This window comes from Brachyistius frenatus, unplaced genomic scaffold, assembly GCF_029030835.1.
Source record: "Brachyistius frenatus isolate BFR_SWC_R1_liver_20210118 unplaced genomic scaffold, ASM2903083v1 Contig_382, whole genome shotgun sequence".
Taxonomy (NCBI): domain Eukaryota; kingdom Metazoa; phylum Chordata; class Actinopteri; family Embiotocidae; genus Brachyistius; species Brachyistius frenatus.
This window is the reverse complement of record NW_027210981.1, coordinates 149,832-162,500: the sequence shown is the minus strand read 5'-3', so window position 1 is coordinate 162,500 and position 12,669 is coordinate 149,832. Positions and strand designations below refer to the sequence as shown.

Genomic DNA, 12,669 nt, shown 5'->3' with positions numbered 1-12,669 from the left:
GCTCCCTGAGTTTAAACATCCTGCAGCCTTCAGAGCTCATTTACACTCATTTATTTTAAAGACAAACTCATAACGCAGTTTTTTGATAAACTGACGAAGCTAATGTTAGCTTAATTAGTTTGCTAGCTGGCTAGCTACATCTTATAAAATCTCGTAGCCACGTATTCCCGCCTTTTATTTATTCAATTCGATTTCTTGGAGATCCTTGTTTCCTGGGACCCCTAGGTGGCGTCGTCTCACCTGGCTAGCCTCAGTTACAATTAGAATTCATCTTTTTAATTACTTGATATAATTTTTGACGTTAAAAACTTCAGTTTCACCTTCGTCTTTTATGTTTGACTTCTAAACTACCGACTACTTTTTCCTCCGCACAAACAAATTGTCCATTACATAACAAATATAACAAATATAATAAATCATGTCTTTTTCTCCGTTTTTGTTATTTTTGACATCGAATTTAATGTAATTTCACTTTAATCATGTTTAAAACTTACAATCTCCATTTTGTGGTTGATATTTTGTACTAAAAGTAATTTACCGTAATTTGACACCATTTAAAACAACCTGTAAAACAACAGAAAGTCTGTTAATAGTGAGTCTCCGCGGTGTTTTTAAAGCAGCTCACTGTGACGTCACCCCGCCCGCCTGACACTCTGAAGGTGAATAAAACGAGCGTCTCTCCAGGTGTCATTTCTCGCTGCTCGCCACATCGGACCTGATTGGAGGACAGGTGCGGTCTCAGGTGCGCTGCGGGCTGGTTGTATCCTTCCGACGTGACATATTGTTTCCTCCGTGTAAAAATATATCGGAGCAGTAATTGATTAGCACATTGTTTTCCGTCTGCCGGCCGCTGATTGGTCGCCGCTCGGAGAGAGTTCACGCACGCAGCGCGCAGAGCTCCAGTAAGCAGATTTGTGCGGACGGATTTAAGCTGTTGATTTGTGATTCGTCCTCTGAGAGCTGGTTCCTGCAGGAGACGGGGAGACAAAATGCTCCATGAAACTTCTCCGTGACCGCAGTGTGTTGAATCCGGAGGGGAACGTGAATCCGGAGCTGCGGGGAGGAGTTAACTGGAGTCTGGATGCGGCGAGCTGCGCGGTATTGCGCACGGAGAGCGCAGCGCACCGGGCTCACCGCCGAGCCTGAGCGTCCTCCTCCCGGGAGAAGCTCGACCGACCTCCCCTGGGGCCCTCCCGCCTCTCTCCGGGCGGCTGGACGCGGCTCATAGATGAGAACCGCCCCGGAGAGAGCTCCTCTCTGTCGGACAGTCTGCGGCGACCATGTCGGTCAACTCCTCCGGTCCTAACAACGACACGCTGCCGGCGGCCGCAGCCGCCGCGCACTACAACTTCCCCGCGCTCATCTTCGGTATCCTGCTGATCTTCATCATCACCGGCGGGAACGTGCTCGTGTGCGTCAGCGTGTACCTGGAGAAGGCTCTAAAAACCACCACCAACTACTTCATCGTTAGTCTGGCGTTCGCGGACCTGCTGCTGGCGGTGCTGGTGCTGCCGCTCTTCGTTTACGCAGAGGTAAGAACCGGTACGGGGGGATTACCGGGGGCCTCACCAGGACCTGCCGGGGACCACAGGGTCAGAGGTTAATAAACTTTATTTGTATTGCACCTTTAATAAAAAGAAATGCAGCTCAAAGTGCTTCAGACAAGAAAATGACCTGCAGTGTTTCACATGAAAACAGAAAATAAAGGAACATTTTACAAATATAGAAAAGAAATGAGACTCATGAGAACAGATCAAATTAAACTCAAATATAGTTCAAATATCAAATAAAGAAATATGCATTTTAAAGGTGCCGTAGTTGGTGAGAGATCTTGCAGAAGCTGGAAACTGCAGTTAGTTTACATGAATGAAGAAACCTGGAAGCCCAAACGGAGCTGCCCAAACGGAGCTGCCCAAACGGAGCTGCCCAAACGGAGCTGCCCAAACGGAGCTGCCCAAACGGAGCTGCCCAAACGGAGCTGCCCACGTGGAGGTCTGCAGGTTGAAGCATCACATAAACCGGATGAAGACGTGAGATTGTGTTCACAGTGAATAATTAAAGTTCCTGCTGTGTCTCAGCTCTGCAATCAGGATTCATTAACGACAGAGGAGATCCACAAGACCAGCTTCAAAGACAATAATGTGTTCCTCATCAGGGCATTAAAAAGCCACCTGATGCTCGCCTGTCTATCTAAACCCCCCCCCCCCCCTCGTAAATCCTCCCTAATCAGCTGCTGTTTGTGATCTCGTTACCTGAACCAGCGGCTGCAGCCGTTAATCTCGCTGCGTTTAGTCTGCAAGCGGCCGCTGGATTAGAAAAGTCAGACTAGAAGTTTAAATCTGAAGACGAGACGACGGACGGAGAGTCGAGTTCTCCACTGGGAATGTTTGTGAGCTGCTGTGGTGCAAACGCAAGAGGATTACTTCAGATTGGGGGCAACTGATGTGTGTTACTTCCTGTGTGTGTGTGTGTGTGTGTGTGTGTGTGTGTGTGTGTGTGTGTGTGTGTGTGTGTGTGTAGTTCCAGGGTGGCGTTTGGTCCTTGAACATGCTGATATGCGACGGCCTGATGACCATGGATGTGATGCTGTGCACCGCGTCCATATTCAACCTGTGTGCCATCAGCGTGGACAGGTAGGTGAGACGCCCGTCGACCTACCGTCACAGGACGAAGACGTTCGGTTGGCTGAGGAGGCGGAGCCTCATCGATCGGAAGCTTTAACGCTGTCGTTTTATTCTTCAGCTGAAAAAAAGGCTGCGAGACACAATCGTCCCTCGTTATCTTCATCACGTCGTTCACAAACCACCTGCAAGGAACAAAAACAAAACTCCAGACGGGTGATTGTTGAAGTAACAGATGTGCAGAACAAACATTTCCATCGATTCAAGTCTCAAAACTCTGAAAGGTTTCATTTCGGCTGTATGAAGGTACTTTGGTGTCTTTTTCTAGCGCAGCATAAAAAACTGATTTGAAAGTAAATTTCTAAAACTGCAATCAAACATCAAGTCTGCCAGTACAACAAAGTTTCCCAAAAAGTTGGGACGCTAAATAAAAACAGAAAGCAATGATTTGCAAATCACTTAAACCCATTTTTAATTTTTTTTAAAATAGACCAAAGACAACACGTCAAATGTGGAACCGTAGAAATTTAGTTTTGATGTGAAATATCTGCTCATTTAGAATTTGATGCAGCAACACGTCTCTAAAAATGTGGAACAGGATCAACAAAAGATGGAAAAGTTGTGTAACACTAAAAAACACCTGGTGGAACATCTGACAACTAACCAGGTTACCATGGCAACAGATCAGTAACATGATTGGGTATAAAAGATGATTTCAGAGAGGCAGAGTCTCTCAGCAGTGAAGATGAGGAGAGGTTCACCACTCTGAAAGACTGTGTTGGAAAATAGTTCAACAATCTGAGAATAATGTTCCTCAACGTAAAACTACAAAGAATTAGTGGATTTCATCGTCTACGGTTCATAATATCATTAAAAGATTCAGAGAATCTGGAGAAATCTCTGAACACAAGGGACAAGGCTGGAAACCAATATTGGATGGTGGTGATCTTCGGGCCCTCAGGCAGCACTGCATTAAAAACACACTATTCTGGAGTGGAAATCACTGCATGGGCTCAGGAACACTTGTGAAAACCATCGTCTGTGAACACAAATCATATCTCGGACAAGAATGGGACCACATTTCCCTTTCAAAACTCCACCAACTGGTCTCCTCAGTTCCCAGATGTTTACAGAGTGTTGTTAAAAGACTTTTCTGGGACGTGTTGTTGCCATCAAATTCAAATACAAACTTGATTTTTGATTGTAGTGTAAGAAGGTTAGAAATAGATCGGCGTCGGCTCATTCTTCAGAATAATGATGATTCAGCATCATCCATTGATCAAGATCTTCCTCACTTCTCTTTCGTCTCAAAAATCTACGGTTCAGTTCACGTCACGGTTTTCATGTGGGGGGGGGGAGCGGGGCACTACCAGTTACAACAATGAAAAAAAAAATTGCTCATAATCCTGTCAAATAATTACTAATCCATCATTAATTAGAAAATACATTTCAAGAAGACCTGTTTTGGGGGGCGTGTCTGTTTGATTGACAGGCCTGTGGTGCAGTCAGGTTACAGCTGTCGGTGGGCGGGACGTAGTATCGTCAGGTTTCCAATCAGATCGGTCAGATCCACCGCTGGCTCCTCCCCCAGCTCGTCCAAATATGGTCACTTCCTGCTCCAAACCGCTCCGAACTAGCAAAGATGGTGACGGACAGAATCTGAACTGGAGGATTCATAACGTTCACAAACCAACGATGACATCACTGATGGATGATGACATCACTGATGGTTGACGGTTGGTTAAGACCTTCGGTGTCCCCCTCTCGTCCTCAGGTTCATCGCCGTGTCCATCCCGCTGAATTACAACCGTAGACACGTGGACCACCGTCAGATCATCCTGCTGTCGGCCACCTGGCTGCTGTCCTGCGCCGTCGCCTCGCCGGTGGTCTTCGGCATCAACGACGTTCCCGACCGCGACCCCAGCGAGTGCAAGCTGGAGGACAACACCTACGTGGTGTACTCCTCGGTGTGCTCCTTCTTCATCCCCTGCCCCATCATGCTCCTGCTCTACTTCGGGGTCTTCCGCGGGCTGCGGCACTGGGAGGAGTCGCGCAAGGCCAAGCTGCGCAGCAGCATCGAGGCCTGCAGGAAGCTGCAGCACGCCACTATCGCCACCGCCCTGCCGCAGCTGACCGGCACCATCCCCGGCCCGCTGCCCATGCCGCTGCCCAGGATCATCGAGAGGGACCTGGCCCAGTGCAGGCTGGACGAAACCGGCGACTACATCCAGCAGGAGATCCCGTATCCTCGGCAGTACCGGGAGAACTCGGTGCCCACGCTGACATTCGTCCACCAGCAGCACATGAAGAAGAGAGCCAAGATCAACGGTCGCGAGAGGAAAGCTATGAGGGTGCTGCCGGTCGTAGTGGGTGAGTGTTCGTGACCCGGTAACCACCAGTCAGTACTTCACCGCGCTGGATTCACGGCTGCTGTGATGTCGTCCAGCGTCGGGCTCCATTTGTAGATTTCACCTGCCGATATCAGCTCAGCAACACCGATCTTCTTCTTTGACCGCTTAAATCTTTTTAAATCTGGTCACGAAAGGCTTCACACAAAGATGAACAAGTTCAGCTGCATGGATGTGAATTCTAATCATGTTTCTTGGTTTCTAGTCACTGAATTGGAGAGAACGTTCATTTGTTTGTTCATGCGAGGCGATGACGCAGGAGGTTTCAGTGATCTCCGTTTACAATCACAGACTGTTTATAAAAGAGTTCGTAGCTTCAGGTCTGTAAAATGGTTCTGATCCAGAAGTGTCTTCAGCTGCAATACCAGCGAGTGCCACTAGAGGTCGGCTCCAAAAAGCCTCCGGCTCCATAGACTCCCATTCAACTTCTCTCATCAAATCCAAAGTGAATAAAATGTGTCCATCAGTTATCTCGGTGTTGTTAGCTAAAGTCACTCCTTCTTCTTAGTTTTCTGGAGGTCCATCTGAAAATAATCCCTCATTCATTAGAAAAGAAGATTCAAGAAGACCTGTTTTTGGGGGCGTGTCTGTTTGATTGACAGGCCTGGGGTGCAGTCAGGTTACACATCAGCCATGTCGTATTCTCAGAATGTGACCTCAGAGTTGCACACGAAGCTGCCGGAAGTCAAATGAAATAAATGAACTTGGTATTGTTCTGTTTGGCGCCACCTGTGGTAAATAGTGATAGTTGCAGCTGTGTTTTTGGACTCGAACAGTGTCGCCTGTCAGCTGAATGCTGCCTTCAAATGAAATTCATGAGCTAGTTGTTACAATACAGGAAGTTGTGTGTACGTTTGGCGTTCACGTCATTAAGTCGTGCAAACATTGCTGCTAGGCAACAGCAACACGGATGCCAAAAGATTCCTCGTCGGCATCTAGAAACTATTGAGGAAAACAATTTAGCAGGCGGCTAATGTAACGCTGGAAATGCAAAGGTATAATGACGACGATTTAAAAAAAAAAAATACCATGCCCAGTTTGGTCAGATATTTTATTAAATTACCAACAAAAACTCCAAATGAATGAAATGACAGTTTATTAAGTTAAAATCCAAACTGGAGAACTCGAAGCTTGCGGAAAGATTTGAGGTCTTGAACACAACGAAAGGGCGGCGTTCATATCCGCTCTTCACATGAACACGTCTCACAACGGGACGTCAGACAGCTAACGTTTATTTTAGGTGTTTGTTTTCTCGTAGAAAAAGTTTTCTCACTAATCAAAGTTTTTCATGTGCAAATGTTGTTTTTCTCCACTTTCAAGGCTCGTTGTTCCCGAAGAGCATCGAAACCAAAGCACCTTTTATTTTTCTATTCCAGTTATCGGTTGACTCACTGAGGCAGGAAATGGAGGTTGAAATTGCTGCTGAAGTGTTTTTAAAGCTGCTCAGTTCAGGAAGTTAATTACGTCCTGTTTAAAATCAGTGCTGCAGTTCGGTGTGACGCCGCCGAACCAAATCAAACACCACCACCATGTTTTCAGCCCGAGCTTTTACCTGAATTGTGACGCATTCAGCGAAGCGTTTACCTCATCCGGGAGATAAAGTGAACTTCACTACTATTAATTAACTTTTGCACTTTGTGTCTACTTCTAATTAATGTTTGTGTTGCAGCTCTGGAAACTGCCGACCCTGCGGACAAAAGCGTCGCTTCTCGTCGAGCAACAACTTCATAGCTTTAAGTCTTCAATCCAACTATTATGCAACACCTGAACTTACAGCTGCAGCATCTCACCGGCACAAACGCAAAGAGAAAGAAACCAACAACAGACATAACTCCGTTTCATTCTCTCATTTCTGTCCAGTAAATGAACGTCGACTCTAAACCGAGGTTGAACCATCGAGGACGGCAGTAGAGTTCCTTCCAGCTCTGTTTTGGTGACGGAGCAGCGTGTTGTGTCGTAAGACCATAAAACCATTTAGAATAATTAAAGACAAAGACTTTGAACACGCAGAACAAAGCTTCAGCTGCAGCGTGCGGAACCCACGAAACCACTCAGGAACATAAATAACAGGCAATAATTCAGCTTTTTGTTTTTACAAAACTCCAACTTTCGCTTTTTAATTTAATTTGTGCAAAAATGTGGTGCAGTCAGGTTACAGCTATCGGTGGGCGGGACGTAGTATCGTCAGGTTTCCGATCAGATCGGTCAGAGCCACCTCTGGCTCCTCCCCCAGCTCGTCCAAATATGGTCACTTCCTGCTCCAAACCGCTCCGAACTAGCAAAGATGGTGACGGACAGAATCTGAACTGGAGGATTCATAACGTTCACAAACCAACGATGACATCACTGATGGTTGATGACATCACTGATAGTTGATGACATCACTGATGGATGCTGATTGCATCAGAACCAGCGTCACAGTCAGAATTTTGAATGTACGATAGTTTCTGGTAAATCTGACGTGTTTATTCGACTATTTGGATCTTTACAGAAGTCGGTGCAAAACAAATCCCAACGTTCACCGTGGTTTTGTTAGAACGCATCTCATAAATACGAAGTGTCCTGCTGACAGTCCAGCTGCAGCATATTATGCAAATTCCTCCAATCTTCTTAAAATAAAGGCGTACAGTGACTTCCATCCATCTCATAAATCACCGCGTGCGCGTTATCGCCGACGCGAGTCGACAGCTGAGACGAACGGCCTCGGTTTGTTTCGGTGACACGGCGATCGGGGTAACTAAGCTTATTAAGGTGAGTTATCATTTCCGGCTCCACGGAGAGCTTCTCGGTGTTCGTGGTCCTGGGACGACGCAGAGATTCGTTTCAGGAGGCTGTAAATCACGTTTTCACACCAACTCAACTGGACCCTCCGACCTCGGTCTTTGTTGTCGCTTTATAATAAACATGCATCTTCGCCTCTTTGAGAACTCCAGCGCTGAAATTATCTTGGAAGCGAGTCAAGGAAAAAAAAGTCAAGAAATGTAAAATGCATCGAACCCCCCAAGCAGCGACATCTTGAGTTAAAGTGATGAGGCGGTCGTACGTTTTCTTCTTCGTCGCTGATGAACTCAGTCGGGTCGTGAATCATTTACTGTGAAACACATCATTCTTTATTTTGACGCGTTTCCTGATGAATCCGGCTGCCGAGGCGCGAGAGGAAGGAAAGAAGAGATGGATGAGATCAGTCAGCAGGACGAGAAGTTTGTTACTTTAGTTTTGGAAAAACAGTCGAGGTTTTCCTCAGAGAAAAATATGTTAAATGCTGGTTTTATTATTAAAGTAAAAACATTAAGATTTCTGACTGTAATGTTTCAGTTTCTACTTTCATCCACCATAAATCTCATCAACAGCTGAAAATATCAGTGAATAAATTGAAGAATAACCTGCAGATATCTTAATAATCGGTTTTCAGCAAATTGTGAATTAAAATTAGAGAGAAACTGCAAAAACTGGCTGCTTTTCATTTTCAGACCAAGTTTGGGCACGACTGGTTTTTCGTTCATGCCTCTGTGATTGTGAACGCGATGTTGCAGGAACGTTTTCAAATTTAGCACAAATGTTCGATTGGACTCAACGATGACCTGATTCGATTTTGCAGGTTCGCTGGCAACCTCACAAAACATTCGTTTGTTTTTCTCCATAATTCAAAATACTGATAATTAAAAAAAAAAATTACACATGTTATACAGGATAAAATGATTTGGATTAATGCCATTTTATTTCCGAAAGTTCAAAGGTTAACTTCCCTGTGACATCATCATGTTTCAGACCGTTATTCAGCACCGTAATGATTGACAGGAGGAGGTCAGATCCTGAACTGGTGACACTAATCTTGATGGAATTTCTTCCAAATTTTGGCACAAACGTTCATTTGGCCCCGACAATAAACTGATCACATTTTGGGGGTCAAAGGTTAGTTACCTCACGTCCTTCCATTTTGTTGATCATGATATCTTAAGAACGCTTTGATAAAATATCTTCAAATTTGGTACAAACGTTCACACGGTCACAAGGATGAACTGATTAAATTTTGGAGGTCAAAGGTCACTGTGGCCTCACCTACGTCCCATTCCCGTGAATCGATGCCATCACTGATTGACAGAAGGACAGACTGTCCATCGTCCACATGTGGTCACGTGATTCTGGACAGATGGAGGGAGACTGACAGCTGACTGATGGAGGAGGGAAACAAAATCTAATCAGTTCATCGTTGAGTCCAAGGAAACCTTTGTACCAAATTTGAGGAAATATCCTTGAGATGTTTTCGAGATATCACGACAATGAAACGGTCGGATGTTCGTACGCTCACGGAGGCAGAAACTAACTGTTGGTGCCTTTTGAAGTTTATTTTATGGAGTGTTAATTAAGAGTGATGATGCAGCCGCTTCACAGCTCTTAAAAAAAAAAAGAAGAAAATAATGAGATTCATTATTCGGTTGTATTTCGATTAAAAACTGCCTTCAAGTTCAACCATTACTCTGGTTTTTGTTAAAATGCAGATAATCAATTAAATAAATCCCTATTTTACAAGCTGATCTTTATGTATGTGGAACTAAAATGAAAATTCAGTGACTAAATAGATGTCACCGCAGGACTCCGTTTAAAGGACAATAAGTTTTTGTTTGAAAGAAATCTTCCTTGCCGACATTTGAGCAGTGAGACCTGAGATGAGTCGCTTTGTTGATTTATGTCATTTTGAGTCTGTTAATTGTACGATCAATATTATACCCCCGGATGTATGTTGGAACATGTTTGAAGAAGTTGTGAATCTGTAGATGCTGATTTGGATGTGACGAGCTGACGTGCGTCTCCTGATGTCCTGCAGGTTGCTTCCTGTTCTGCTGGACTCCGTTCTTCGTGGTCCACACGACGCGAGCCGTTTGCGTGACCTGCGACGTCCCTCCCGGCCTGATGAGCACCGTCACCTGGCTGGGCTACGTCAACAGCGCCCTCAACCCCATCATCTACACCATCTTCAACACCGAGTTCAAGAAGTTCTTCAAGAAGTGTTTCCGCAGCTGCTGCTGACGCCAGATTTCCCTCCGCGGACTCTCGACGCCGTGAAGCGACGGGACAGAAGCTTTGGGAGGATTTGCAGCACGTCGGAGGATTCAGGTTCAACCGATGAACTCCGTACGAGAGGAAGATGGTTGATGATATCTGCCGAAAGTTTCTACCTTTGATAATGAAAGTAGTTACAGGGATTAAAGTTTCTTTTGTACTTCTTTGATCCGCCTGCACAAAGGAACTCGTCGTGTTTCGGTGGAAAGCAGCTGAACACGGACTCTCCTGTCTGAAGCGAAGATTTCCAGTTTGTCCATTCAGCTCTTCTTTTCTCGGCGTTCACGCTCCACCGGCCTCGGTTGTGGTCGCGGTCTGCTGGTTCCAGCGAAGAACGAGGGGATTTGTGCCGAGCCTGAGCAGCCCCACCGCCTGAAAGGATCATCTCAGGGCTAAAATATCCCTGAGGTTCCGGAAAAGACTGAATAAGCTTCAACTGAGCAGAATGGCCAGAAACGATCCTCTAAAATCATCCGCTCACGTCGACTTTCTGGGACGAACTTAAATTGGACATTCTGAGTTTGCTGCTGATTGGTTACAGGGAAGACACCACTGTCATGTCTGGCTAGCTTAGTTTAGCATGAAGACTGGAAAAAGAGCTTGTGTGTCTATGCCTGAAGTAGAATCGTACTCGACTATCTTCATATGACGGGTCTACTTTTTCTTTTTCTTTTTTCTTTTAGAGCAGCTTGTGTTTTTGATGACGGACATTTTGAACCTTTTCCTTCTGTTTCCAGTATTTATGCGACGCTACACATCTTCATGTAGTTTGAGCCTGGATGGGAAGATATGAATTGATATTGTCATCTGAATCTGGGCAAGGATCCACCTCTGATAGCTTTGATGAACACAAAGTCGACTGAGCGCGTCCAGACGAAGTACGATTGATCTGTACCGAGTACGATCTCCCAACTCCTTCGACGGCCGGCGTTCACGTTAACGTTCGGCACTCGAGTACGCTAACATCGTCATCCACGGGACACGTGAAGGTTTTACGACTTCTGTCTTGATTCCTTCTGTGTTCATGACGATCAGTCATCCACGTCATCGTCTGTCTAAAGCCGCGATCAGACTACACGAATTCCGCCTGATTTTGACACGAATTATTGGTCCGATGTTCAGATTCAGACAAACTGGCCTCGTAGTGTGACGTCATCGCAGAGCAGCGCGACACCTCCACGGAAATAACAGAACGTTGGGGTTTTTTACGTGCCTGGTTTGACGCATCCTACGACGCGTTCCTTGACGTCGACCAATAGGATGACGGAGTACGTCACACATTGGTGCCTAAGCAGCCATGATTGGCTACTTCTTGCTCCTCCTCCAACGACCACACAGGAAGTCAACGTGGACAACGATCGGTCCGGGTCATACATGTGGAAATTCAAGGAACTCTGATCGCCTAATACGACATTGTGAAAGACAAATATAATCGTGTAGTCTGATCCCGGCATGAACGTTATCGGAAGGCAACCGGGCTCGGTTGAGTTTCTGGAAGACGTTTCACCTCTTCGATCCAAACAGACTGGTTTCAGATGAGAAGAGAAACGTCTTTCAGAACCTCAACCGAGTCCGGTTGCCTTTCGGAGAACAAATATCAGGTAAATATATCTTTGTACAACCAGAGCGTCTCTTTAAAGGTGACCATGATTGATGTCACGTCCTCAAAACCAAACAGACACTTACAGATGGGTGGAAACGTACTCGAGTACAGGACAAGTATCGTACCGAGTACTACTCCGCCTTCACATGGAATTCAAATGATCTCAGAAAGCATCAACACTGCAGAAGTTGTGATTTTATTCTGACTGTCTTACGTTTCTTGAACAGAAAACTCGATTCAAGCAAAGCTTTTTCCAGATTCTCTTTGATTGTTTGTCCTTTTGTCGGGTTTTGTAGAAAGTGGTGTTTTGATCTGAAATGTGAGCGGTACTCTTCCCACCGTATGTACGACTGTGCCTACCGTCTGCCATATCCACGTTTTATGTGGAAACCTTTCTAATAAAGCGTCTTTCTAAACGTTCGGCTGGATTCAGATCAGTTTGAAGTCCATGTTTGTCGGACTTTCTCATCTTTTATTGAGATAACTTTTCGTGTTGTGGCGGGAAAACTAGATCCCAGATGGGATTTTCTTTTTTCTTTTTTCATTTTGACAGATTAAAGGTGACTGAGTCTTAATTTACTGCAGATTTTAGATATCCATTTATGACACGTGTTAGCGGTAGTTGTTGGTTCTTTTACAGTTGTTTGCATCTCTTTGTGTTTGTTATGCGTCCATTTGTAGGTCAGTGTGACTGTTTGTGTTGTTTTGTGTGTCTATGTAGATGTTTGTGTCTTTTTGTGGCCTTTCTTTTTGTCTGTCTGGTCGTTTTTGTGTCTTTGTGGTGATTTTTCTTTTTTCATTCGCTTAAAACCAAATTTTCGTATTTGCTGTTTGAGCATATTCAGTAGTTTGAACTAAAAAGACTAAAACATGCTGTGATGTTAGTTAGCGGTCGTACTTCTGTGCAGTGATGCACTGAGCTAAATGCTAACATGCTGTTGTTTAATATCCGTGCTGTTCGCCTGTTTACTGCGTT

The 12,669-nt window shown here is 45.2% G+C and overlaps 1 protein-coding gene across 1 annotated transcript; it reads left to right on the top strand.

The window, feature by feature from the left end:
- The first annotated feature begins 991 nt into the window (after window positions 1–991).
- drd4b (dopamine receptor D4b) lies at window positions 992–10,371 on the top strand. Its single transcript, XM_069724579.1, has 4 exons — window positions 992–1,532; window positions 2,521–2,633; window positions 4,396–4,991; window positions 9,855–10,371. The coding sequence occupies exons 1-4, from the start codon at window positions 1,281–1,283 to the stop codon at window positions 10,055–10,057; spliced, it is 1,164 nt and encodes a 387-aa protein (XP_069580680.1). The 5' UTR covers window positions 992–1,280; the 3' UTR covers window positions 10,058–10,371.
- The last annotated feature ends 2,298 nt before the right edge of the window (window positions 10,372–12,669 follow it).

Coding starts and splice junctions, on each gene's coding strand:
- drd4b (XM_069724579.1), top strand. CDS start 1,281: ATGTCGGTCAACTCCTCCGGTCCTAACAACGACACGCTGCCGGCGGCC. Junction 1,533..2,520: donor CGCTCTTCGTTTACGCAGAG/GTAAGAACCGGT, acceptor GTGTGTGTGTAG/TTCCAGGGTGGCGTTTGGTC. Junction 4,992..9,854: donor GGTGCTGCCGGTCGTAGTGG/GTGAGTGTTCGT, acceptor GATGTCCTGCAG/GTTGCTTCCTGTTCTGCTGG.